Source organism: Gasterosteus aculeatus, chromosome 16 (genome assembly GCF_964276395.1).
Source record: "Gasterosteus aculeatus chromosome 16, fGasAcu3.hap1.1, whole genome shotgun sequence".
Classification (NCBI taxonomy): domain Eukaryota; kingdom Metazoa; phylum Chordata; class Actinopteri; order Perciformes; family Gasterosteidae; genus Gasterosteus; species Gasterosteus aculeatus.
In genome coordinates this window covers 4,652,849-4,680,454 of record NC_135704.1, presented here as the reverse complement: position 1 = coordinate 4,680,454, position 27,606 = coordinate 4,652,849, and the positions used below count along the sequence as shown (strand labels likewise).

The window sequence follows — 27,606 nt, the reverse complement described above, 5'->3', positions numbered from 1 at the left end:
TAGGTAAGGGGGGAAGCAGGATGTGCCGAGCAGGCAGACACGAGTCTGACAAGATGGGGAGTCTGTTTCTGTCCTGGCTGAGGAATGCAAGGTCTGCGGGTCAACTAGCAGATTTGCCAGCCAAAGGGGGGTTTAGAAACACACCAACACTATTCAACATACACTCTGTTCGTTGATGTTTACGTTAAGTTAGGAGTCCGGACATTGGATGTGACCGGATCTTTAGATGCGTGGGGTGAAAGGTCCTCCTATACGCCAGTTTAGGGCCAATAGAAATCTTTCCTTCTCTGTCTTTCAAGGGTTATAAAACATGATGTTTTTGCTGATGTTAGTTAGTTGTTCTTCTGGCCTGTGTGCTGCCTGAACTGCTTCTGCCTTTGGAAACGCAGCGCTGATACTTGACCTGTGATCTGACAAATAAATCTCCCAGAACGAGAGAAGCTGTTCGGCTGAATTTTTGATAACCCCGACCAGGCTCCAATTCTTGAACACGTATTTGTCACGGTGTGGTTCACTTCCTGTCTTATTTTGTAGTTTTCTGCCACTCGTGTCCTCGGGTAACTTCACTTCCTGCCTTGTCCTGTCTTCCCCTGTGATCGTCTAATCGTTTCCACCTGTGTCCAATCACCTGCATCTCCCTTGTGTATTTAAGCCTTGTGTCTCTTGTGTCACTTGTCGCGTCATGTCGCCTGTCAATCGTCCTGGATGTTCGTAGTTCCCGCCTGCTGTTTTTCCCCTGGTTCCTGTGTGTTTTTGCCCCTTGGCCTTTGTGTTTGTTGTCTTTTGGACTATTAAAGTCTTTTTGTGTTCGAACTCCGCATTTGAGTCCTGCCTTCCCACGCATCCCTGACAGAATGACGTGACCACGAAGGGACTCAGCGGACCTGCTGCCAGATTACAGGCCCGACTATATGGATGTGAGGAGCCCGTTCTGGCAGCGTAAGACTAACTTTATCTTCGGTCCCAGGGGCTATCAGCTCGCCTGCCTCGAGCTCCGGGATCTTCTAAATCTCAGGAGGAGCCCTGGCAAGAGGAAGCACCGACCTCCCGTTCCCGCTGGGCCGCCGCAGCGCTCTTCCGTTCCCGCTGGGCCGCCGCAGCGATCTCCCGTTGCCGTTCCCAGACTCGGTCCTCCAACCCCGCCAGTACCGCCCCCGAGACTCTCAGCCCCGACCCCGACTCGCCCAGTACCGCCCCCGAGACTCTCAGCCCCGACCCCGACTCGCCCAGTACCGCCCCCGAGACTCTCAGCCCCGACCCCGACTCGCCCAGTACCGCCCCCGAGACTCTCAGCCCCGACCCCGACTCGCCCAGTACCGCCCCCGAGACTCTCAGCCCCGACCCCGACTCGGCCAGTACCGCCCCCGAGACTCTCAGCCCCGACCCCGACTCGGCTAGTACCGGCTCCAAAACTCATGAGAGGGAAAGGGGAGCACTCTTCACTTGGGTATTGCTGAAAGATATTGATGTCTCACCCGTCAGCTTTGAGCGAGAGCACTCTGCTACTGTAGAACCAGGCCTCAGCGTTCAACAAATCAATGGACTCATTCCAGGTATTAGGTCAGTCAAGTTAGACGGAGCGAGGACGCCCTGCTAGCTGTGATAGTTATAAGGCCGTCGTGTGGTCAGTTTATTTTGACATCTGCGATTAAGCAGGAAGTGCAAAACAGGAAGTAGAGCAGAAACTAAAGAGGGCTTGTTTTCAGCCGTGTAGCATTACATTTACAATCCAAGTAAATCCTGTGTCTGAATTCCTCGGAAAGCAATTGCTCATTCACTCTAATTCAATGTTGCCAAGATGTCTTATGTATGCGGATATTAAAAGGAGCAAGTCCGCTCACATCCCTGGCTCTTGAAAAGGAGTTTGGCTGGTTGTTTATTTATGTTAACGCTTATTGAAAGTACAACACATAAAGAGAACAGTACAACAGATATTGTTTGTTTTGTTTAACATAGTTTATTGGATAATATGTAATTGTAACCATAGAAAGCTCCTGAAAGTTAGTGAAATTAGCAACATTTTTGCTTCAAGGATTGTGGGGCCGGTAAAGCCCAAACCAAGGCTTGTTGGAGATCACAAGCTATTGATAGACTGTAAGAAATAATCCACTGCAATTCTTGCAGATTCTACGTTTTGTGTTGTGGTCAATACCTTGTCCATTCATATGATTCTGTGAAGTATAGATGCATCATTCTTAAACCTCGGTCTTAATGGATAAGAGGTGATAACTAAGAAGTTAGTCACAATCAAGACGGACAGAAGCAGATGTTTTCACGTCTTGGTCAATATTTGATCTGTTATTTCAACAGATAATCAGGCAGTTGAAGACATACATTATTAATTATTAGTTTTATATGGTTTGTAAAACACTATTCCACAAATTTGTTCCACACTTTGGTCCTTTTGAAAACCTTAACGAATGAATTCACGAAGGGAGAAAGGACAGATGTTGTTTACCATTGTCATTTTAAAAGGTTTCAGGGATATCTTTTGAGCTAAATAGAACATCTTTATTACATTAACCATTGATAAAAATAAGTAAGGAAGTTCAATTTATTACATGTTTGTATGAACATTACATTTTTCTTAACAGAGTTCATACAAGTCATGATAAAAGATAACTAAATCAACCAACTCTTTAATTAAAAATAGATGCTGTGAAAAAAAAGTGTTTGCATTACATGCAGAGAATGCCTTATTAGAAGCTTTGCATTTTCTTTATCATCTTTTCCTTTTAAAAGCTATACTACTCAAAATTTTGCCCCGGATTTTGGTCAATTTAAAACCATAAATGAGGGGATTCAATATTACCGGTATGACAAGAAAAGCTATTGCAATGAAGTTGTCAGTTGCTTGAGGTAAGTCTTTTGACACGTAACGTATATGCATAATATCAAAAATTACAGTGAACAGAAAAATAAGCAAGGAGGTTAAATGTGGCACACATGTCTGCATGAACTTTGCCCGGTTTTCTAAAGAATTTACACATGTTTTGATGACATACAAGTAGGACCAAACTATGAAAAACCCATGAAAAACGTAAACAATGATTGTAATGTATGCGACTATGTTGTTAACAATAGTCTCAGCTGGGAAACAAGCAAGTTTCACAATAACCCAATTCACACAAAAAATTCTGGCAATATATGCGCTGCATAACTTCAATCTAGATGTAAGGAAAATATTCATGCCTATAATGCAAAAAGGTGTCCACCAGGAGACAGATACTAGCAATAAGAGTCTCTTCTTTGACATGACAGAGTGGTACACCAGGGGTCGACATATAGCCACATATCTGTCATATGACATTACTGCAAGAATGGACAAATCACTGCAGACAAATGAGTACATCACCAAAGCCTGAACCAGGCATCCAGAATAAGAGATTACATGAACAGGAGACAGCAGATCCAACAGAAACTTTGGGTAGAATCCTGTTGCCCCATAAAGTCCATTCATGCACAAACTGCACAATAGAATATACATCGGTTCATGCAGGTTCTTATTCAAGATGATGGTCACAATAAGAGCAACATTTACCAGCACAATGAAACAGTAACACAGCAAAGTGACAGAGAAGAGAACAACTCTGAGGTTCATCCCTTCATTTAAACCTGAAAGAAAAAACATTGTGACATGAGAACAATTATTCATTACGGTTAGAAAATTGTTTTTTGCCCTGTGTTATGTATGTCCATCCTTAACACGGAGCTTGCTCCCACATATAAATGTTATTTATATATCGTCTTAGAACAGTCACACACTAGCTTGGAATCCAAACCAGCCAATCAACATTCACAAATAGGTCTCCTCCTTGTTTCAGCCTGATGCAATCTATTGTTTGAAGAATGCTTAAAATAAATGCAACTCTATATATAATATCTTGTCATGAAGGTATTCAGAATTATTGGAGCTTATATGAAGTTTAGATTACATGTTCCTAAACATTCATAGTAATAACCAGCTATTTCAATTGAGAGCCAGCAGAATATGACTCACTCTTGGAATCATAAAAGAGCAAGGCACTTGGCTCAGGTGTCCACGTTATTTCTGTAGCTTGCCGTTGCTGTATCCAAAAACTGTTCTGCACAGGCTTATAAACCAGATCAGAATATGGACCATACTAAAACTTCCAGACCTGACAGAATCTGTCTTAATACTGCAGAATGAGTAAGAGGTTTGAGTTGAATTACCTTTCACTCTGTACTCTTTACACAATTAGTCAGTCGTTTCTCCTCAATTTATTTGCACCTCTCAGCAATCTGACCACACCAGAATTTGCTGCTCTTGTGTTGGCCTCAAAGATCTGGAACAGGAGAATCCGTTCATGAACTAAAGTCTGCAAGGGCGGCCGTTGGTGAGGTTGACCTCAACCTGTCAGGGCAGATTAAATGCAACGCAACCTACCCATTTCAAACTCGGCCATGGAGGACGTAGGGGCTCCCTCTGGCATACTGTCTTATAGAGTGGATCTGCAGACCACCAAGCTAGCTCACATAAAGTGTCTTCTAATGATGATAATGCATCAAATCCATCTGTGGCTTAGAGGTCCAGAGGATGATAATTTGATAGTTGCAGCATAAACCAACCTCTTTTCTGAGTACAGTTAAGAGCGGTCCTCAGTGCTTCTGGGCCTGGCTTCCGTTCTGCCTGACATTGTATATATGTGTAGCCCATGTAAAAACATGTATACATTGAGTGTTAATAAATAATTTGACTCAATAAATAGTCTATTAAAAGTTATGGTTAAACTACATATTTCATTGTTGTGTTAAAATGTGAGCGAGTGGCTAAAGTAGGAACGTGGACGGACGTTAGCCTGCTGCTAGCTAACCCAGCTAACCGCCATGGCTTCGTTTGGACTGTTGGCAATGATGAACTGAGAGAGGATCACCAGATAGCGCTTTGAGCTACCCGGCAATGATCCGAGTTGCTGTGAATAACACTGGATAACCGCCTGCTCCGTCAATATAGCTCCCTCCCGCATCGTGCTCCTGGACGGAGACCTGTGGACCGCTCACCTGGTGTTATTTTAAAGGTAAATATGACGGCTGTAGTGGTAAAAATATGTTATAACATTGTTTTGCGCTAAAGCCGTGTCTCAAGTGTCCTGTATTTGTCCCTGATGTGCAAAGAGCAGCATGATACAAAATGTTAGTTTGCAGCTGTGTCCTGAGAAGGGAGGGCGGTCGACCCGATCTCATAGAAGCTTCAAAACAAAGGACTTCTGTCCATGGCCTTAGTTCATATCTTATTCGGTACAAAAGTTCCGGATCCACATTTTACTTTATGTCAATTAATTATGTTTTGCACCGGCCACTAAGGAGGATCTTGTGTGTGTGTGTGTGTGTGTGCTACCCTCAGCTTCACCTGGGTTCTTATCTCAACCTGCTTTGTAGCTTCTCGTAACTGGCACGGAGAATGTTCTTCACATGTGTATAAAAACTCAGCGTTTTTACTGCTCGGAGACGCCGTTTCCACAGAGCACCGTGATACGTGCCTGTGTATTTGACCTCTTGCTTGCAAGCAATAAATGGACTTTTTGCAACTTTGATAATTCATCAAGACTGTTTTATCAGACAAATAATTCTCTTCTACCAAGCTTTTATATTCCACAACAAGGCTTAGTTAAGTTATTACTGGAGTGTGTACGTGAACAACACATGTTTAACACATTTATTATTGTGGTTTTATTGCAATACATTGTCTTAGATTAAAGTGGGTGTGTTTATTATTTGCGATGCTTAAAAAGTGAGAACATTGAGAAGTTACATTTGTCTTGCAGTGTGTCAAAATCTATCTGCGAGGTACCAAGATTCTTTATTGATCCAAGAATAATAATTTAGAGTTAAGAAGGAATAGATACACAATTGAATTGAGTAAATTAACTCAGGGCCCTACCTACCAATTCAGAGAGTAGATGGGCTACATATGCCAGCTAGAATCTCCGCCTCCTAGTTTGTTCTCTAGGGGTGTTGCCAGGAACTTGATCTCATATAGAAAGGTGCGACCTGCATTCCAACCGAGCAACTTTTGAACTTGGGGACTAATAGTTAACCAACCTAAAGCCTTGGTTGGGCACTAACGACTGATGTATCTTATGAGGGGCCGTTTAGGACTTAACTACTTAACTACTACTGTCATGCATCAACAGCACAAGACACAAACCAACGTGCCTGCATTCTGACATCGCTTCAATGGAGACTAGCAGCTAACCACTGGAATCCAGTGACAATCAAGTGCCACCCCAAATAAAAGACTGGCCAGAGCTGGCCCCCCCCAGAAATAATGTCCTGCCTACGCCCCTGCCCCCTGTGGAACACCCCCGCCTGCGCCCCCCTCCCCAACCCCCCCAGCGGAATACGTCGGACTTGAGATAGAGGTGGGGAATATGTAGTGTATCAAATAAAATACAAAAAACATGAAATAAAATAAAAAGAACTACAAAAAACATCTTTACGGCAGCTAACCTGTCGCACAAACAACGGCCGTTTCCGGGAAAGCCTGGCTCCGCCCATTCGGGGTGGCGTTGCGAAGCCCGCCCCTTACTTGCGCCACTGAGTGCCACGAGTTGTGCCACTGAGTGCCACTGCGTGCTAGTGCCACAAGGAGGATTTCGCTGTCTCTCCACTCTTCGTTATTGTTCGCTATTGAGATGCTCTCGCGCACACTACTGAGACACTCTTACGCGTACTAATAAAACACTCTTGCGCATCTCACTAGTATGTATGAATGAAAGTTACACCGGAACACGGAAGCAAAGAGGGCAGATTTTGAACAGCCTTCCTTTATATGCTTTTAAGTCCGGACTCGCCCGTCTTTGTGTAGGTTTATAAGTACTACCATATTTAAGTGACGGAATGTCATTTTAGGACTTTTTCAGACGAGAAGTTAGTTGTTAAAGCAACATTTCTGCGGTCGGTTTATCAACATTCAGCCTTCGTAACAATTTGCTCCGAGGATGTGGGAGATGTGACGTCTAGTTAACGGAACCATCTGACTCAACCAGCACCGGGGGTCAGCCTTATCTCACGCCGCCGAAAGCAGCCTTTTCTCGGCCAGACTTCTAGGAAATTCTCCGCTTGTATTAGGGTGACCAGACGTCTGGATTTATGTCAGACCGTCCGGATTTTCAATGACCTGACGTGTATTTGTTCTTATTGGAGTTGCGCTGGCACTAAAGCGTTGCGCCCCCCTCACTCCCCTAACCTGAAAATGACTTTGACACCCTGATTTACAGCCTCACGAAATACTTTTACTTTTATGGTGTTATGGATATGGTCACCCTGTCTTGTGTCCACTTTTCCTTAGCGGAAAACACACATGTAGATCTTACAAAGAAATATTCAACAATTCATATTTGGATTTTAAAAAAAATGTTTATTATCCTTTGTAGTCGCTTTGAGGTTGATGTCCGGCTGCCGATTTCAATGACGGTCTCCCCACAAGTCCTTTTAATTAAAACCCTGTTTTAATGCATAATGATACAGTACAACAAGACTGCACATTATGGATACAGACAAGACGTAATGGTTTAATTTAAACATAAAGTTATGAATTTAAACTCTGCCCACAAAAAACCCAACATAACCGGTAAACAAACACCAGTCTCAGATTAAAAGTTCCGAACACTCTAGTTCGTATAGTTTTACTATTCTATCTTATAACCGCTATGGAAAAGTGGATAGAAGTGGATAATCACAAAGCAGTGTTTAAGCAGTGTTTCTGTATGGGCCAGGTGGGACCGCATTAAATGCAATTGGAAAATTCACAGCGACTTTCTGGTCTGGAAAACAATCAGTTTTCTTAACATGGGGTTAGGATTTTGTGGTCAGCTCCTTGCATATGCTTTTATATGCTTGACACTGTTTTTTATTTATTTAGAAAGTACTTTAGAGTCCACAATCACTGTATAATACATATTAAATACTACGTTAGGCATCTATCTATCTATCTCTCTATCCATGCATCCATCCATCTATTAATACACCCATCCATCTCCTTTATACAAGATATCTGTTCTGCAAAATTGCAATTTTTCAAAGTTCACAATGCCATTTATTCGCGGTGACAATATTCTATCATACAATAAGCCCCATATTTCTCTACACATTGATGTAAAGTAATTTACTATGAAACAGATTATTAATGATGATGATAGACCTGCTGTCTATATCAGAATTCTTACTTATAGAAAATACACATTTTAGTTTGTTTTCACAGGTTCTGAGCGTAAAAACACCTTTAAAACACATTTTCTTATTTCTGCTAGCTTCAGGCCATAAACAAGAGGATTCACCATGGGAGGAATCACAACAAACTCAAGCGATAAAATTATTGCTAGAAATGGATTCAGCGCTTCAAGATCAATTCTGCTGAGAGCAACATCACAAAACACAGTACTGGAGTAGATGACGAATGTAACAATGTGTGGCAGACAGTTTTGTACGACTTTGCTCTTAAACTCTGAAGAGCGTTTCCTACAAATAAGAATTATTCTTATATATGTAAACATGACAAAGGCCAGGGGCAGGAAGACGGTGGTTATCAGTGCAACCATGCCGACAAGGTTATTAATCACAGTACTGACACATGACAATTTTACAACAGGCCAGTTGGCACAGAATACCTTTGGTACCTTATTGCCACACAATGGAAGACGGCAGGAAAGATACACACAGGTTGCAACAGAAAAGCATGGATAAATCCATGCAAAGGCAACCAACTTTGAGACCGCCTTTGATGTCATTTTGTTGTGGTAGTTTAAAGGTTGACATATAGCAACGTAACGATCATAAGCCATTATGCCTAACAGAGTCAGCTCATAGGATGCATAGGTGTAAATGACATAGATCTGAGCAAAACAAGCTGTGCGTGAAATCAAATGAGTATCAGACAGTAGGTCTCTCAGAAATCTGAAGAAGAAGCCAGCAGAGCCATACAGAGAGTTGATAGAAAGACACATAATAAAAATATACATGGGCTCATGTAACGTTATCTCTCGTGATATCAGCACTATTATTACAAGATTAGAAAAGATAATAAAAGCATACAACAGTAGACACAGGACAAATGCGAGGTAGCGATAGTTTCCTAGTTTCACAAACATGGTAAGGTTAAAATACTGGGGAAAAGTATTGTTTTCCATAGACAGTAACAGAGATTGTTTGATGAACGAAAGAAATTCTGCAGCTGGATCCTGGGCCGGTTACAATGCAGCTAGAACTCCTTCTTACCTGTGTAGTAAACGGTTGGTTTTAACTTGAGACATTCAAAGGTATTCGCAATGCACTGAAAAAGTCAAAAAGTAATTATATTAAATCCAAGTGGCTATAGAGTCACAGTTATATTTACTCTACACATCCAATTCCTAAACAAATCAACAACTCCTAAATGTTGTTCACGCTTGTGTCCTTGTGTCCTCTGTGTGAAACAGCATGTATACGCACTGTGGCTTCACAAGAGCAGCTGAGGACCTGTATATCTCGTGACACATGAGTATGTCATAGCAGTCACCAACCAATGGGGGATCTATAGGAAATGTTTCTGCATAACACATCAAGCAATTATCGATATTTGATGGTGAAGATGCAAAAACGTTTGCAGATCATGATGAAGATTGATTAGTATAAATAACTCTTAGCGTACATACATTCCCAACAAAGTGATGAATGACAATATCTGTCCAATGTAGGCTATTATACACATTGCAAACCTGTCTTCCTAGTGAGCTCTGTGGGTTGATATTTCAATGAGGAATGATTAATTGTATCAGCTACAATTCCTTGTTTTGTAAAAACAAATTTCCATAATAAGTCACCTCAAATGCCAGGTCGTGATTGAGAATTAATTTAAGTTGCACTTAATCCTGTTATCCTGAGAAAAATCTACTTCCCAATGGATTTATAAAATTGTAAACACGTTTATAGCCACGGTTCATAGTCTGCTTAGATGCTTATGCTTTAGCTGCCTTGGTATTTTATAGGTTGCTACAATAGGCTGTATTAAGTGGTGCTTAATTAATTTGGGGGGATGGGCTCAACAATTGGGTAAGAAGGCCAGGTGAATAGGTTGCAGCCAGTCAATCACTGTAGAAAATGGGTAAAACACATTCAATCCGGAGAGACTTGTTGAAATTTGAACATCCATCCATCCATCCATTTTCAAACCGCTTATCCTGCACACAGGGTCGCGGGGGGGCTGGAGTCCATCCCAGCCAACTTCAGGCGATAGACAGGGTACATTCTGGATTGGTCGCCAGCCAATCGCAGGGCGACACAGAGACATACAACCATTCACACTCACATTCACACATCTACGGGCAATTTAAAGTCCCCAATTAACCTGATCCCCAGAGCATGTCTTTGGACTGTGGGAGGAAGCCGGAGAACCCGGAGAGAACCCACGCAGACACGGGGAGAACATGCAGACTCCACACAGAAAGGCCACTGGGCGGAATCGAACCCAGGACCTTCTTGCTGTGAGGCGACAGTGCTAACCACCACGCCACCGTGCCGCCCGAAATTTGAACAACGCTTTATTATAACAGGCATAATATCGATATTGCAAAGTTGTTTGGGGCTTGGACTCTATCCTGCCGCAAGATAGACCAGGGGCCGGGATGTCAAGCCGAGATGAGTCATATCCCCCCCTTTGGGAGTCCAGACACTGGTGGTGGTAGAGCCTAAATTGCTCCAATCTCCTGCTATGCCAGGTTCTGCTGTAGATTGGAGGTGTCAGGGGTGGTGGTGGGTCACCTTTGATGCCTGCTGAAATGACAACTGACAGCAAAAGAGAGGAGAACAGTTTTTAACGTTTGCCTGCACCAATACAATTGGTTTACGGTAACGATACCCACGTCTGGTTGGCTGGTACTACTTAACCCCGCCCTTAATCACTTGGCTGTGCACCCCCAGGGAGAGAGGAGGCCACCAGGGAACGGCACAGCCTGTCTAGTCTTCCTGACGGAATTTTAGCCTAAGCTTCATATAGTGTGACACATACTGCCATACATTATTTTGCTGCATGAAGGGCATTACAGAGGCCGTGGTGAACTTCTCCTTGAGCTCGGTGAAAGCCTCCTCATCTTGGGGAAGACCACAGGAACAGAGCTTGAGGAGAGGAGAGAGCATGGAGAGGAGACGCAATGGCCCTGAAGTTTCTGATAAACCGCCTGTAAAAGTTCGCAAAACCCAGTCCATGAGACTTTCATCAGCCCCTAGGTCAACCAGCACTCCCATAGAGAATGTGGTGTCATGGTGGCTTACCTGAATCTTAGTCAGGGAGCGGGAGGAACTGCCCGATGAGGCGTGATTGGTCCCGTCTTCGCGCTTTCAAGCGATGGTCTGTCCTAACAGCTAATGCGATGACTGCGTCGAGAGCCTCAGGCAAATCAAGGGGCTTCAACAAGTCTTGTATGGGATCAGAGAGTCCTGAGATAAAGACATCATACAATGCCGTGGCATTCCATCCGCTATCCACAGATAGTGTGCGGAAGCAGATAGCATAATCAGGTTTCTCTTCCTGACGTTGTGGGGTCAAACACCCTCCTCAAGGTCTTGGTGAACTGATCAAGTGATTGACAGGATGGTGAAAATCCGGACCATTCCGTGGTCACCCATACCCTCGCTCTCCCCGTGAGATCAGAGATCATGAACGCCACCTTGACTTCTCTGTGGGGAAGGCTGATGGCAATTGTTCGTAGTGCATTTCAAAGCTCACTATAAAGGCTTTGCATTCCCCAGACTCACAGGAGAACTGAGCAAGGCGAGGAGACTGAACTTAAAATTCTCCTGGCCGCTTGCCAGTTCCTTCGCTCCACGTTGCAGGGCGGACACCTGATCCTCCTGCTCATTAAAACGGGACCCTTAGGCGCAAAGGGCTGCCTTCAAGTGATCTGAGTCGGCTGGGTTCATGCTGGCCGGTTCGTTCTGTCACGACCGGACAATGTCCCTGAACCCAAATGCACAACTCCTTAGACGAAGTTCCAAAAGAAATCAAAGTTTATTAACAAAAGGGCAAGTGCCACTGAAATGAAAATCACTCGTGGTGGAGTGGTAAAGCTATTGATGCAGACATACACTGGTTCCTTGACGTGAGATAAAAGTTGTCTGAAAGGAGAGGGAGGTTAATTTTCAAAAATAAATCACGAGATACATAGACACGAGACCACTTGACTCACACAGTGTCCTGGACATAACAACAAGTGTATGTGCATGAAGGGAGTGACCGGTGGAAAAAAGGGATGTCAGAGTTGGTCAGTGGAGGACCTGGGCTGACACGCTGCAGCCTGCCCTTGTCCTTGGGTGCGGCAGACAGTGATGGAGGAGCAGAGGATGGACTCGATGATGGCCGCGGAGAAGTCCACCATCATAGTCATTGTCAGGTTGAATTTCTTTAGCTGCCTCAGGAAGAACAGCCTCTGTTGAGCCTTTTTGGTGATGGAGCTAATCCACAGCGGTGACGGGAGAGTCACAAAGGGTGATGGGGGAAGGTGGGGCTGCATTCCTTCTGAAATCCACTATCATCTCCACTGTCTTCAGAATGTTGCGCTCTAGCTAAGTTGGACTCATCCCCACCAGAGATGAGTCCAATGAGGGTGGTGTCATCCGCAAACTTCAAGAGCTTGACGGACTGGTGACTGGAGGTGCAGCTGTTGGTGTACAGAGAGAAGAGGGGAAAAGAACGCAGCCTTGTGGGGAACCGGTGCTGATGGTCCGCTGAGACATGTTTCCCCAGCTTCACGTGCTGCTTCCTGTCGGACAGGAAGTTAGTGATCCACTTGCAGGTGGAGTCGGGCACATGCAGCTGGCCGAGTTTGTCCTGCAGCAGAGACGGGATAATGGTGTCGAATGCAGAGCTGAAGGATCCTACATTGATTGTATTTGGAAAGATTCATCTCTTCAAATAATTAATTATCAAATAATTGCTTGGACCTCCAAACAAAGTTTCCAACAATAACCTCTGTGCACCCATGTGTACCAGTCTGAGTTACTAAGCATCGGAAGAAAACAAATGATTATGGAACACCTGTGATGTAATCTCTTGCTTACTTCACGAGCGACCTTCACATAGTAGAGTAAAACAGGTCTCACAAGCACACACACATAAGTCATGAGGGATTTAAGGTATTTATGCATTTATTGGTCCCTTAGGCCTTGTTAATGCCCACGGCTTCCTTGACATCCTTGGAGTATCTAAAGCAGGTATTGAAACACAGCTTGAAGGGTAGTTACACTTTGATTTATTTCAGTGAACGAAACTCTGTAAGGAAGGACATTAGATAAATAATCTGTTTCACTCAACGCCTCTGATGCAATATTTGATGAAATCAACAGTAATCAAAGCCCAATGAAGGGTACGCTGCAGGCTTTATTTTTCTAAGTTAGAAATGGTCAACAGGCCATTATCTCCATTATCCCTGGAGAGCAATTAAACAAGCTCTGCTACCCTGGAGGACCACCCCGGGGAATCAAAACAAAACAAAGATGTTTTTCAGGTTAGCAAATGGTATCACATTCAAAGTAAGTAGTAAAAACCATAGTAATTTTGCCCAAAGAAGACAGTGCTATTTGATCAAGGATAGAGATGAGGCTCTTCACCACGTCAGGCAGAGTGTTCCACTGATTTGTGGCTTATCCCCCCAAAAAAAGATTTCCCTAGTGCAGAGTGTGAACTTTTGTCTTTTTTATATTTAGACAGACATGACTGATTAAGCCAGTGCGTGATCTTTCTGACCTATTTCTCACCTTGGCAGCTGTTTACGCAGCCATTTTTGCAAGTGTAAACGTCAATCTGCATACATTTGCAATTCTACATCATGACGCTATTCAGGGAGGACATTGATTTATAAAGTAATGATAAGGGACCTAACACTGACCCTTGTGGAACAACCATTGTACATTTTATGTTTCTGGACAATGCACCACAAACTTTAACACAATGCACCCTGTTCGATAAATATCAAGACATTCATGCCAGAACTGAAAAGTTAAATTTCATTAACTGTATCAAAAGCTTTGCGCATATGTAAAAATACAACACCTTCCTTTGTTGAGGCTTAACTTAATTTGTTCTATTTAGAGCAAAGTGGAATGATTTGTTCTAAAGGCATACAGCGTACAATGCTGACCAAAAGTAATAGTGTTAAGACATGTTGTCAGTTGTTGACTACTTTCTCTGCAACCTTCATCTCTGCATTGTGAGTGTTTTAGGAGCTAATTTTGTTAACCAAAGGCCTCGTTGGTCTGTGCAGCTCTAAAATCAGGCCTCTAGCATCGATTTTCCAATTTTTCTTTTTAAAAGAATGTTCCTATAGCTCATACATACTCCAGGAAAATACATATTAAAGACACACAGCAAGATGATCATTAATTAACTCTCCCTGTACTGTAAAAATATCCCTCCCTGAATTTTCTTGATCAGTTCGCTGTTTCATTTTGCTCCATTAAATATTTTGGGATTAAAACATGATTTATCTTATTTTAACTCCAGGATAACTTTGTTCCTTAAACCTTTATAAGTTAATGTCTGTTCTAGTTTGAATTGCCTTCCTTAGAGCATGATCTCTATAGTCTTTATCAGCTTCCAAAGATTGTCTTTGCCAATTGGTGAATTGATTTTATTTTTTACATTTGATCAGAACGCATATATTGAATCTTTCTCTCACAGAGTTGATTCAATGAGTAAAGTCGTTGCAGCCACAGCCGTAATCGTCAGAGGGTAGTACATTGTCCCAGGTCAAGCTGCTAATTTCACTGCTATTTGCTTTGTCTTACTTGCCATATTCCTAAACCTATCAATGTATTCAACAGTAAATTCTTACTGGTGGTTCCAGCACGTCAGTTTTCACATTACCAGCTGTCATCAGGTGATGGGTGGCTGAGAAGTTGAGGTTCATTTTTTACTTTCATGTGAGAACGTCAGTCAGTGACAGTCACAAACGTTTTATGGAACTTTCGTTCAATTTACTAAAAGTTACATGATTTCTAGAGACAGGTCTTTGCAATTGTGATGAATGAAATTCCAAATTAAAAAACCTTGTCAAACACTGTAAAGTATAGGGGCTGCAAGACTAGCTGAAAACACGTTTTTTACATATCCACGTCAGATAAGGATGTACATGGAAATTTTGTGTGTGAACATGCACTTTGATAATAACTGTCACAAAAGAGTGTATCACAGTAAAACCTGAGACTGAATTTCACTTGCAAAAGCATAATCGGGCGACTCGGAGCGGATGTATTTTTCACTATTTGAAGCAGTTATTTCACAATATATTATTGCGTCAATATGCAGCTGTTAAAATACAATCAGCAGAAATTATCTGGCCATTAAAGGGTTAACATAACGGCACCGTCTCTGTGACGTAGGGCAGAGTGTGTGAGAGTGCAGGCAGGCAACAGCAGCAGGAAAAGAAGCAACTCGGAAAGAGTGAGCCACAGGTTAAAGAAGCTAAAAGTAAGGAAACAACGTAAAAGGCAAAGCAGAAGGGAACGACGGACAAAGGAAACTGCTTTGGTGCAGAGGTCTGAGAGGGCAAAATTGAGCAGCAGCACTGGTAGAGAAGATCAAAAAAAATACCATGACTTACCGACTGTTTGAGGGGAAGGATCATGCCTTCTCTTACCAAAAGTATCGCTTCACACCTCCAGACGAGCTCAAGAGCATCATTCTTCAATACCTCTGCAAAAAGGTATACCACCGAGTCATTTTTATACTTTGCACTTTTCATAATTTTGCTGGATTACTCCTCTGTAATCATCTCATCTGTTAACACTCAGAAGGCCGAGCCGCATGTGCTGGCCGTGGATCTGGGATGTGGTACGGGTCAGAACTCGCGTCTACTGGCGCCGCACTTCCAGGAAGTGGTGGGCATCGACATCAGTGACGGTCAACTGGAGGAGGCCAGAGCCGTGCCGGGGTATCCGAACGTCACGTACAGGTAGCGCGTGAGTCGCTCTTTACTCCATCACAATAAAGTATGACGTTGAAATGCTCATGTTCCGAAAGTAATTACTACTTAGTGTGACCAGTGTCTCCTGCGCTTGCAGGAAGGGAACCGCAGAGGAGCTTCCTTTCCCAGACTGCTCTGTCGACCTGCTGGCAGCAGCGTCGGCGGCCCACTGGTTCGATCAGTCGAGGTTCCTGGCCGAGGCGAGTCGGGTTCTGAAACCCGGGGGATGCGTGGCTCTGCTGGGTTTCACTGACTCTGGCACCAGGTTTCACTACCAGGGCTGTGGAGAAAGACTCAATCACATGTATGAAGAGGTGGGTCGTGTTATACATCAGCGGCGCACACCTCTTTGGCACACTGACAGTGTTAGTTCTTGCTACTAGCACACTTGCATCCCCTCATCCTTCGCCCACACGTGTTTATTCACAGGTTTGTTTGTGTTTGTTGAGTATAGCATTTATTTGCATTCACTCCCAGGTGAAGCAGGTGCTGCTGCCATTCACTAGCAATCGAGTAGCTGTAGCTGAGGGTAAGCTGGAGGAGCTCTACACTGCCATCCCCTTTCCTGATAAAGAGAGGTAATCACCACGCAACACATCTGTGCAATCGATAAATCCAACACAATTGTCTGCTGTACCTACAGTACAAGGGTATACTGTATTTATTATGTTTTATCAAAATGGTTCAGCACTGAAAACACATTTTAACCATATTGTTAAAACAGATATTTACTTATTCTTGCTGCTGGGAATCAATGTTAAATGCAGTTAAATACAAACATCTGTTTATATGCCCCGTATTGTTTGGATGTCTCTATATGTAATAATAACCCATGAATATACTGACACAACAGGATTGAGGGTGTTAAGGTGAAGTCGTCAATCTCGGTCAGGAACCTGGTGGGCTTCATTGAGACTTGGTCCATGTTCCAAGGTTTCAAAAAGAAAGATCCTGAGGCTGCTGGCGAACTGCTGCTTACGACTCAAAAGAGGTCATCTAACCCCCCCCCCCACACACACACACACACTGCTATCGTAATGATCCTTTTTTGTGAACATTAGCTGTGCGAATAATGACTGCACTGCTTCACAGGTTTTTGGAGGCGATGGGAGTCATGTCCCCTGACACTGAAATGGAGCAGGAGATGGAATATTACTGCATCCTAACATCAAAACCAGCACAATCAGCATCCAGGGTTCCCGCGGGTCCTTAAAAAGTCTTAAAATGTCTTAAATTTCACGTAAAGTGAAGGTATTAGGTATTAATTTTTTTGCCGGTGCGCTTAATGACGACGAGAAAGCACAGTGGCGCATCGTAAAACATCTAATAGTTGATTAATTTTAGTATTGTGCGAAATGAGTCTCCGCAATTGAATAGCTGTTTGCGGTCCGTCGGCTACAGGCGCTGACGTCAGGCTGCATGTCGCCATTATGCGGTTGTCGATGTGAGGTTGAAAATGCAAAGAAGATGGGGCAAATTTAACGACAAGTGGATGGAAGAGGATGCACTTAGGAGGTGGTTGGCGCCGGTTGAAAACGTTTTGATTTCCATTGCAAGAGGCAATAAATTGCGAGATTTTTGGGTCTTAAAAAGCATTAAATTTTACTTTTGAAATGGTGCAAGAACCCTGCCATCGTAGAATTGGGTGCTTGTTTTAATAGAGAGTTTATGAGTCTTGCCCGCTGCAATCTGCAACTCATTAACTTGAAAACTGTCAATTATTGAATGTGTGTATTGAGCGTGGAAATAAACCCTTTTTTCCTGAATACAACTCTTGTTTTCACAATGATTGTTTGTGTAAAGTTGAAATGAATACAATTGACCAGATTCATACAATACAATCCTTAACACGCTGCTTATTGTTTTATGGAAGAAGGTTTAGATCAGTTTACAAATGACAAACTGTATTTTTCTCCTCTTGCACCTCTCAACAGAACAGCTGATTCCTCAAAGCAAAGTGAGAGGTTACACAACTGGAGGTTATTTTGAAACCAAACAAACTTTCCAATGTTGTTTCACAGAAGCGGTGCTTGGACGCTTTGGTTAAGAAGTTGAGTTGTTTCTCTTTTGCCAAGCTGTTGAAAACAGGGCGCGGTTGGTGGCCCATCTATCTGTTCTTACACCTCCAGTGCTCTTTCTTCCTTCTCTGTTGGTTTGCAGAGGGGTGGAAAGCCGCTTGCTGATTCAAAGAGGTTTTACCTGTTTTGTACTCTGCAAGTGAAGCTTCAGTACGTCGGGTTCCTGCTACAGTTTCACACAAAAGAACAGAATGCAATGGGATCTGTCCTATAAAAATGTATAGTCGTTGTCTTTTTAATATCAAGTAACGTGCTCATGAATGGATATACTTTTGTGTTGTAATGACTTTTACACTGTGAGCTGAAGGCTGTTGGGGGGAAATTGTTGAGCCTGCGTGGGGTGAGGCTCTCAGGAATGTGACCTTTGATGTGAGCCTGTGACCTAAGGCAGTCCAGGGTGAGATAAGACACAGATGGAACCATACGTGCCCTGACTGACCTTTTAAATGTTGTTGATTGACCGGGTCCATTAAGGGAAGGTCTCGGTGTCTCCCCTGCGTCGTCTCTGGTACTTTTCCAAACACTCCTCTTTGAGGGGGGGGCTCTCCTGTACTAAGGCAGCACAAACCTCCCGGAAGTGTATGAAACCTCCTGTTCTCCTCTTTAACTTGGTCAGATCTTCCTGCTCCTTTTGGGCAAAGGAACAATCTGCCCCTTTTCAGCTGAATTGTAGTCATTTGACTTCTGTCTGTACTTACGGCTTGTGTTGATGATTTCCGTATTATTTATCATTTTTCTATATTCCAGTTAGTAATAAATACTTAATCACAAAGCAAGCTCAAATTTCCACCACAAAGGCTTTACCTTCTCTCTTTCAATTTCCAACCTGTTTTTACAGCAGAATGAGTTTGACATCCAGGATGCATCCTTCAAAGTTATTTTAGGCTTCTGTCGGCTTCCTCCTCATATTGCCTTTTTGTTGGGTCTGGGGCTTAGCAATAAATAAAGGGATTGAAGAACAAAACATTATCGCAACGTCTTTATTTGTTAATGGGTGTTTAGACCCAGGAAAGCGGGGGTCATCAGGGTGTCACGTGTCTACAACACTGACAATGAATAACGGACACCAGTCCGCATTGAACAGGTCAGGACTTTTACACCCACCTAGAAAATCATTTACCCAACTTAGCACTGATCTACCCGTTTAAGACAGACTTTCAGAGGGATTCAGTCAGAGAATTGTTGAACTCTTGATGTCATCGTAACACTTCCACATAACATTGGTGCATCGCCCTCATCAGCTCCGGGGTTTTGATTGCTTCTGACAGAAATGCATCCCGTTAAGTGAGCTGACCTTAACTCACACAGGCCATTGCGCTTAACCTAATTCAACATAATTATCATTGGTTACAATCGGAAAATATCATCGTTTAAGGGTCCTGCACAGAAACAACAAGGTAAAACGCTGCCACATCATGACAGAAAAGGTCTTGGAGCTGTCCCTTTAATAGAGTTCATTGTTAAACAGGCCACATACCGTGAATGCTGTGGGACCTCCCTTTCCCATGGGCCCCTGTTGCCCCCTTTTGTGTGTGTGTGTGTGTGTAACGCCCGGTAGAAGGGAATAACCAGTAGTCTCAATGTCCTCTTGATCTATAACAACACAAGATAACACATTGCTCTTTTCTCTTTTTTCAAACGTAAGCTGTAGTAACTGTTGAGAGGGGACATCAGCTAGCTATGGCTTTTCGCCTGTATGAAGGAAAGGAACACGCTAGATCCTACTGGAAGTACAGGATCGCTCCAACAGATCTTCTAATACAACAAGTGCTTAACTTCCTGGAAAAGCAGGTAGTGTGTTGGTAAAATTGTGCCATTAGCTTTTGCAATTATAAAAAAAGGATTTGTTACTGTTGCTATTGTATTAAAAAAAGGCCAACATTACAGGAATTTCATGTAACATGCAAAGTCTTTTGTCAGATGGGTCGTCCCTTTGAGCGGGCAGCGGATGTCGGCTGTGGCTCAGGACAAGGCACTGGGCTGCTGGCCGAACACTTTGCCTCCGTGCTGGGGACAGACGTTAGTCCGGCCCAGCTGGAAATGGCTTTGCAGCATTCCAAAAAGCCAAACATCACTTATAGGTAAACATGGTGCAAAATCATCTTTTCTTTGAATTCAAACTTTTAACTTTTAATTGCACTTTGACTGCAAAATCATTTCAGTGCAACTTACAACATTAACACCACATATTGGCTGCAGCTCCGAAAACATGACTCAGGGAATCTTGGCGAAAGCAGGAACAATGTGACCTTTGTCTGGTGAAAGTCGGTCATGCAGTAAGGCCCAGAAAATAGAACAAATGTCCTGTCAGCACAGGACAGTGAAATTCCATTGAAATATGTGGCATGTCACAGAAGTTTGGTGGGTGCCGTACATGAAAAAGAATTCCTCCAAAACGTTTAAGTTGTTTTTGGAAGTAATGTATTTATTTGCACATAGTTTCTTTTACTAGTTAAAGGACCAAGTTCCCATGCAATTTACATTATTATTTCACATTTCAACAGATTGCAACCAACTAATTATCCGCTATCCTGTGAAGCAGCGGCTACTTAATGGAGCCTAAGGGTTCAGTATTGACTAACTTAATAAGTAATTCTGAAAAACATCCGTTTACTTCATAATGTCACATTTGAAGGCCCCTTGCCGCACTCACAAGCAGGCTAATTACTGGTTTTAAAGTGGATAAACATGGCATGTGGTGGGCGGTTAAATAAGCTTTTTTTAGTTGTCTCAGAGTTAGATCAAATGTTGGATTATTAATTCATAGATTGTTTGATACAAGAGTTTGGTTGGATAGGAAATAGGAATTCAAATACCTTCAAGTACCTGAAAACCTTTTCCATTTCACGCTTCTATCCTCAGAGAGTGTGCGGCCGAGCAGCTGCCGTGCGCTGACAGCTCGCTGGACTTGGTGACAGCCATGTCCGCCTTCCACTGGTTCGACCGACCTCGCTTTCTCCAGGAGGCCCACAGAGTCCTGAAGCCCCGCGGATGCTTGGCTCTGCTCAACTACACCATTGACATGCAGCTCGGCTACCCAGGGTGCTGCTCACACACACTCAACCAAGTCTGCAAAGAGGTGCTCGCGACAATATTCACCTGAGAGAAGTTACAGTAAATGTTCACCCGAGGCTGTTGTGTCTTACGTCATGGAAGTATAACTGGTGCTGGAAAACACAGAGACAAGGGCATATTTATGCTGTTACTGGATCTCCACTTTGCTTGTGCCTGGGTTTTATACCAGCATCGCCACTTGGCTCAGCTGCCTGATTATTGAACTCAAAAGAAGAATCCTGTTTTGGTTTTACTGTAACTCCATACTCGAGTAGATTTTCTTCCCCGAATAATTAATGGCCTCCAAGGGGAAGGTGAAAGCCTGTAAAAACACAGATTCTGGGGTATTCTACTTGTATGACATGTCTTCTATGAGAGTAGTGGGAAGAAAACATCCAACATACAATTGGGTCTTTTTGCATCTGTAGATTTACCTTAAATTCATCAATACTGGGAAAAATTGCATTAATGTCATATTCAGACACCAACTTTTAGAAAACAAAAAAGTGATTTGCTACATTTAAGTAATTAAGTGGTACTATAAGAAGTAATATGAACGTGATATGTAGTATATTTGTTAATCGGCGGCGTCTTCTGCCAATCAAGAATGAACAACATCACCATCGTGTGGATTCTTTTATAAAATGAATAGCTTAGCTGCCAGGCACAGTAGCAGTCAGTTTCACTGTTAAACCTAAATTGGTGTCAGACTCCATTAAAATATGAATAAGTAATACAAATTAACATATAAACACAAAAAGTTTATATGTTATGGGATTATTATCACCGCGGTGAACAATCTCATGACTCTGTCTCTTGGTTTCACCAGTTCTATGCAGCCTTGCAGCCTCACCGCAGTGCTCACCTCGGTCACAGCTCTATTGAGATTTACCGGGAGGCCTATGAATCCATCTCTTACCCTGACAAGGAGTGGTGAGAGCGTGTTTTTGTTTGGTCAAATTCAGCACATGTCCTGCTGGGTTTTCACAAGGAAATGTAAGAGCGTTTGATAAGCACATGACTGCACAGTAGCTGCTCACATCGACTGAGTTGTTCCGTGTGTGACAGGCAGGAGTGTGTGTGGGTGGAACGGCCCATGCCTCTGTCCAGCTACATGGGGTTGGTGGAGTCTTTCTCCAGCTATCAGGCGCTTCTGAGAGAAGACCCGCAGAAAGCCACTGCCCTCTCTCAAGACATCAGTCAGAGGTATAATGTAGGATGGTGGCATCCATTCAGAGCCGTATACACAGATTTCTTGTTACTCAGCCGGTGGGACTGTTGGACCCGCTGTGATTTGGGGTCTTTAATTCAACAAAATCAAACAATGTTATGTTAAACAGATGTTTACTTCATCCCAAGTGGATGGTTAATATTGGGGAGCTCGGACCGTTCTTTCCCCATCGTTCCCACCAAGGTCAGTGTCCTCTGTAGGAGCTCCTGTCCCAGCTTGTACGATGTAAAGAAATTATCGCGTATGATGTTGTGTCCCCCGAGTCCCTCAGCCATGTCCATAGGACAACTGTCATCCCTTCATTCATATCAGGGTGTCCTCCATTGGGTTTCCTAGTGTAGACTTGTAAGACTGAAGGTACACAGCAACTACAATTTAGACACTTCTATAGAGGACCTGAACACCATGTATGTAATATAAATGCGAAGAGGGGGATCACGGTGTGGGGTCGATAAATTGTGGTCTCATATATGTTCTTTGCAGATAATGAACTAAGGCCAATAAGTCTGAGTTTGAAAAAAAATATGAATGGAATTACTTTTGTTTTGATAAAAATGAAAAGGATCCTCACAGACCCAAACATACAATTCCACAAATTCGACAACGAGACGATAAGCAAGAGCGCTGGGCTCTTGCTTATCAATTCTAGAAACGCACCCCTTTTGTTCCAAGCATACTTTCACTTCATTAATCTACATTCTGTATCATACAGTTGTTTTAAACATTTTTAATGAAAATGACATCATTAGTAATAAGTCAAACTACATCCTCTGACTGAACGATGTCTCCCCAGGTTGATGTCCATAATGAGGGTGACCTCAGTGGAGACAGAGGTGCTTGTGGCGGTGAAGTATTTTTACCTGCTGGCCTGCAAACCGCAGGAAGCCTGACTCCTCACAGCCCTTTCTACAAAGTCATGAAGAACCTTGCTCCACCTCCCAGTCTGGTCAACCTTTGGTCTGGAAGTTTTCTCCTTAACATCTTTTTTAAAAGCAAACAAGATTAAGTGATATGCAGATGATCATTGTGTGAAGCCTTCTTATGCATTAGCTGAACTTGATTTTTTTTCATTATTAACATAGTGTGCAAGTTGGTAGCTTTTACAGTAATAGCTCACTAACTCCCAACAAAGTAGGAGGTTGTACCACTAGAGGGAGACATGTGATTGAAAGTGACAGAAGACACTGCTGACTGCACACCTTCTCGTTCAATGGTTCATCTTTATTTTCTTTGAAGACCTCAAAACTATGAAGGAACTGATATGGAACAAAAAAATGCTCAACAAACCAGAATATGTTTCTATACTATTCTTCAAAGTAGCCATCTTTAGCTTTAAAGACAGCTTTGCACACTGTTCTTCAATCAGCTTCAGGATTTGTGGGATTCTTAATGTGTTTAAGTCCGTTGTGTTGTGCAGAGGTTCTATACAGTGAAAGGGCCTATTTCACTACGGATGAATCCATAATATGGATTAGAACAGTTTAGAACCGTCCATCATTATTTTGAGACAAGAAGGTCAGTCAATCCAGTAAAATATCAAGAACTAATATTTTGAGATGAGGGAAGCTGAAGTTTAGCAATGTCAACTCATTTCCCCTCTACACGCAAAAGCTCCAAAAAGAGCACGACCCTATCGAGTGCATCCGAGCCTCCTTCTTGATTTGTTATTCCAGCTGTTCCTTCTAGTAGAACGTTCCTTTTTGATCAATATCAAACATTTTGGAGTTATTATTAGAAAGCCTTTCCATCCTATGAAATCAAATGTCTTCTCCCAACACGCTCAGCTTTAAGTGAAATGTGTTGGTATCTTTAAATATATCAGTTCCCTTCCTTCTATAATACAGGGCATCACGGTCAGCCAAAGACCTTGTATTTTATACACGAGCACGCCGTAGTCCACCCCACAGGACTGTAAAAACAAAAGCGCTTTCAAACACACTGTTTGAATATACAAATATGAGTTACGACTCATTTGCATGTTCCTTTGCCTTAGTCACGAGATACGTCTTTCCTCACCCTCCCATATTCAAATGAAGGTGTCTTGGTGTGCATGTGTGAGTCGAGGAGAAAGAGAGAGAAATGGCCTCTATACGTCAACGATAGCCGACAGATTTCGATCTGATGTCCCGCCCCCTCGGTGTGCCACTACGACACACAAAGCTTTCAGGTAACATAAAATCATCCACGTTATTATTACACACTGCAAAGAAAGTGCTTCAGGAGTGTGATGACCAGGTGTGAAGTTCAGTGCCCAGTGGACAGAAGGGTAAGAAGACCACAGGACATTTAAACCAGCAGATGGGTGTTCAAGGCCGGCTGGCGTGTTTCATGTTTTTTGCGATGTTTTTTCCGTGCTTGTGTTACACGAGTCCTTACTTCATTTAAGCCCAACCACAATGTTTTTCCTCACGAGTGTTTGTCAGACCGACTTCAGAGCGGTTCTTCCTAACGGGGAGCGCGTCTGCTGCACAGATGTTCCCCTCCCTCTGGATTAATACTGAAACAAAAACCCTCCTTCAATACTCTGGATGTATTCAAATGAAAGACATCTGTTATTTAAACCATTTACCCACAAACTAACTGATATGGTAAAAGAGTGTTTTTGCATTAACAATGTTAGTTTCTATAAAATGTTTCCACTTTTTAAAATGTATTGTGTCCCATGACAATAGGCACCAAGAGGTGCAAAAGAGGGGACATTACTCCCATGATTCAATACGTGACTCATGTGTGCTATAAGCTTTGTTGAGCCTGTGACTCTTTTTACTTGCACAAACCACACACAGAGGTCCACATGCCGGGGGACAGTACCACAATGTGTTGCCACCAACCTTTTTTTCCGTGTCACTGCTGATTTGCTAACAAGTGACACACTGTTTCTCTGAGTCCCTGCTGGCAGATTAGATGTACTGGTGATGTCCTACGACCGTCCTCAGTAGTACGGGTGTAGGTGTCCTTCCCTGACATGACAAATTGCCGCTGGGTAGATGTTGAGAGGGAAGTTACCATACACGGAGCCACCTGTCAATCAGCAGCTAACAACATTCACACCATTCAGACGCTTTTGAGGCATTGTATAGATCTATAACCAAAAACAGAGTGGTGTGCCCGTGCTGGCGAGTTACCAAACACATACGTTTTATGATTAGTTTATAGCAGCAGCAGAAGTAAAGCAAGCATGATGCATGATATAGGATTACTATTATCAGGACATGTGCATTAGTCATGTTGCTCCCGACTCAGTTTTCATCCCTCAAACTGAGTAGACGCCATTCACACGTGGGTCATTTGGTCCAGCAATACAGCCTTGGTTTTCAGCAGCGTGGCGTCATTGTTGGCCCTCCACCTCCACCTGCATCTCCAGCTTCAAGTCGAAGTGAGGCAGCAAAGCTGGGTCCGGGTTTGACTGAGGCCCTGCTGGAGTCTGAAGGAGTTTCTGATAAACCCAAATGATAACATTGGATTTTTAGCTGAATCCAACTTGGTGGCATTAAGTTAAGCATTGCTTTGTTCCACAATGCTTTGTTAAGCATTAACAAAAATAGCTAAACCCCCTGCTGTTGGTTTTAATATACTTTGCTTAGTCATGGGCGTGAGGGTAGATAAGTTTATTGCCCCTCGGGACGAGCTGGACCCTGGATTGTTCACAACATGCAGTGCAGGAGACAAATCCTAACACTTTTGCTTCCGGCGTGCCAACAGCAGATGTCCTTTTGAGTTGAGCTGAACATTTACTAAGTCACTGATCTGCAGACATCAAAGTTGGAAGCTAAATTAGAGGTCACACCTGAAGGTCGGATTTGTGTGGGCTACGTGGTGGTGGGATGAAAGGAGGAGGGGCGCATCGATCCGGCACTCATGAGATTATATTCCTGTGTGTTTTCGTATTATTTCACTTTAGTGCTGTTGTGCTATGAATTAAAGATAAACTTGAGAAAATAAGTCTGAAGCTCATTAAACATTTCAGTGTCGTAAAAGATAAACAGAAGTCTGAAACTCCTGAGGGGGCATCCACATGGTAGCATGTGGATTTGGTTGGAAAAGCTTGACACACTTTTCTTATGGCTCTCTTTACGTCGTTGTTGAGCTTGAAGCCTTAGAAGTGACAGAAATGTTTTATTTCAAAGCGAATGGCTTCATCTTCATTACAGAACTGTCTCTTCAATGGGTCGTCCGGGGAGAACCGTCAGAAAGGATTCTTCCCCCTCTACAATTCTTGATCCCATCTTTGACCTTCTGTTCTTTCTCTCTTACTCCTTACAAAGCATCACCTCATTCTCGCTCAAAGCTACAGTTGGTAAATTGAATAAAACTGTGACCTGGCCGCTGTCTTTCCCGGCAACCTCCACCAACAAGCACAAACATTCTCTTTTTACACGTAAACTGTGCACTAAGATAGCCAGTACGGTAACTTTGATTCTTTTTATTTTTAATTCTTTAATGACAGTTCAAGCAGAGTTTATGAGCGTCAGAGTAGTGATTGACACCGGCTTCAGAGACGTCTTCGCTCTGATTGGTTGTTTTCCTTCAGGCGCTGTTGGTTTTGGTTTGAATCTTGCAAATGTTATTAGAAGCCTTAACCAGAGGCACAGAAAGCTGCTTTTTCACAGCCTTGAAACATCAGGATGAAGTTACAATTCAAGCAAACGTCACACAAGGTTATTTTTAATAATGTCAGCAGCTGTGGCTTTTGTGCTGCTTTTTTTTGGCTGTTACATTTTGTTACAACTCTACAACATGACATGTATGCCGGTCCTCATTCGGCTCCATTGAATAACATGAGCATTATGTAAAGCACACCACGGGAAGACGGGTGAGTTTGGTTGTTACTTTGGTATGAGCATCGCGGAAAGCTGGATGGCCAACACCCGTCTTAATAGATTTAGATGAAATACAATGAAATCATCTGCTCCGAGATTAATAGACTGCTCATTTAAAAAAGCTTCAGTCAGGCAGGGCAGTCCAGAGCATGTTCTTCTTCCCAGTGACAGCCCTCATGCCCCTGGGTCCTCAACTGGCTGAGTGAATCACAGATTTATCCAACTTTAGGGTGGACTGGGTTCGCTCCACAGCAAATGAGCTGTTCTGTCAATCATCGAGTCTCTGCTTTCCCTTTTGTACATGGTACTCTCTTCAAGGCATTTACACTGTTTGTGTATCTGTGTATCTGTATGTTTTAGGTTTTTCAGATGTGCTGTATTATTGTGAATTTGAAAAGATGCTGTCCGGCTAATTGATTAAAAACAATTCATGATTAAACAAATGAATATCTAATTTTAAATGAATT

The 27,606-nt window shown here is 42.9% G+C and overlaps 4 protein-coding genes across 6 annotated transcripts; 2 read left to right on the top strand and 2 right to left on the bottom strand.

Moving 5' to 3' along the window:
• Positions 1 to 2,722: 2,722 nt before the first annotated feature.
• On the bottom strand, positions 2,723 to 3,655 carry LOC120834261 (olfactory receptor 5AR1-like). The gene has a single exon (XM_040202176.2). It carries the CDS (start codon positions 3,653 to 3,655, stop codon positions 2,723 to 2,725), a length of 933 nt encoding a protein of 310 aa, XP_040058110.2.
• A 4,552-nt stretch (positions 3,656 to 8,207) lies between these two features.
• Positions 8,208 to 9,349, bottom strand: LOC120834162 (olfactory receptor 6N2-like). The gene has a single exon (XM_040201995.2). The coding sequence runs from the start codon at positions 9,147 to 9,149 to the stop codon at positions 8,208 to 8,210; it is 942 nt and encodes a 313-aa protein (XP_040057929.2). The 5' UTR covers positions 9,150 to 9,349.
• A 6,014-nt stretch (positions 9,350 to 15,363) lies between these two features.
• LOC120833789 (putative methyltransferase DDB_G0268948) lies at positions 15,364 to 17,727 on the top strand. The gene is made up of 6 exons (XM_040201274.2): positions 15,364 to 15,695; positions 15,784 to 15,944; positions 16,054 to 16,270; positions 16,434 to 16,534; positions 16,810 to 16,947; positions 17,049 to 17,727. Exons 1-6 carry the CDS (start codon positions 15,585 to 15,587, stop codon positions 17,167 to 17,169), a joined length of 849 nt encoding a protein of 282 aa, XP_040057208.1. The 5' UTR covers positions 15,364 to 15,584; the 3' UTR covers positions 17,170 to 17,727.
• Positions 17,728 to 19,561: 1,834 nt separating this feature from the next.
• LOC120833787 (putative methyltransferase DDB_G0268948) lies at positions 19,562 to 23,608 on the top strand. 3 transcript variants are annotated; one of them, XM_040201272.2, is made up of 6 exons: positions 19,562 to 19,825; positions 19,955 to 20,115; positions 20,897 to 21,113; positions 21,918 to 22,021; positions 22,157 to 22,294; positions 23,113 to 23,608. In XM_040201272.2, exons 1-6 carry the CDS (start codon positions 19,715 to 19,717, stop codon positions 23,207 to 23,209), a joined length of 828 nt encoding a protein of 275 aa, XP_040057206.2. In that variant the 5' UTR covers positions 19,562 to 19,714; the 3' UTR covers positions 23,210 to 23,608. The 3 variants fall into 3 exon arrangements, with proteins under 3 accessions (XP_040057206.2, XP_040057205.2, XP_077947530.1); XM_040201271.2 differs by lacking the exon at positions 21,918 to 22,021; XM_078091404.1 differs by lacking the exons at positions 21,918 to 22,021; positions 22,157 to 22,294.
• Positions 23,609 to 27,606: the final 3,998 nt, after the last annotated feature.

Coding starts and splice junctions, on each gene's coding strand:
- LOC120833789 (XM_040201274.2), top strand. CDS start 15,585: ATGACTTACCGACTGTTTGAGGGGAAGGATCATGCCTTCTCTTACCAA. Junction 15,696..15,783: donor TTCAATACCTCTGCAAAAAG/GTATACCACCGA, acceptor GTTAACACTCAG/AAGGCCGAGCCGCATGTGCT. Junction 15,945..16,053: donor TATCCGAACGTCACGTACAG/GTAGCGCGTGAG, acceptor CTGCGCTTGCAG/GAAGGGAACCGCAGAGGAGC.
- LOC120834162 (XM_040201995.2), bottom strand. CDS start 9,149: ATGGAAAACAATACTTTTCCCCAGTATTTTAACCTTACCATGTTTGTG.
- LOC120834261 (XM_040202176.2), bottom strand. CDS start 3,655: ATGAATAATTGTTCTCATGTCACAATGTTTTTTCTTTCAGGTTTAAAT.
- LOC120833787 (XM_040201271.2), top strand. CDS start 19,715: ATGGCTTTTCGCCTGTATGAAGGAAAGGAACACGCTAGATCCTACTGG. Junction 19,826..19,954: donor TTAACTTCCTGGAAAAGCAG/GTAGTGTGTTGG, acceptor GTCTTTTGTCAG/ATGGGTCGTCCCTTTGAGCG. Junction 21,114..22,156: donor TCAACCAAGTCTGCAAAGAG/GTGCTCGCGACA, acceptor CGTGTGTGACAG/GCAGGAGTGTGTGTGGGTGG.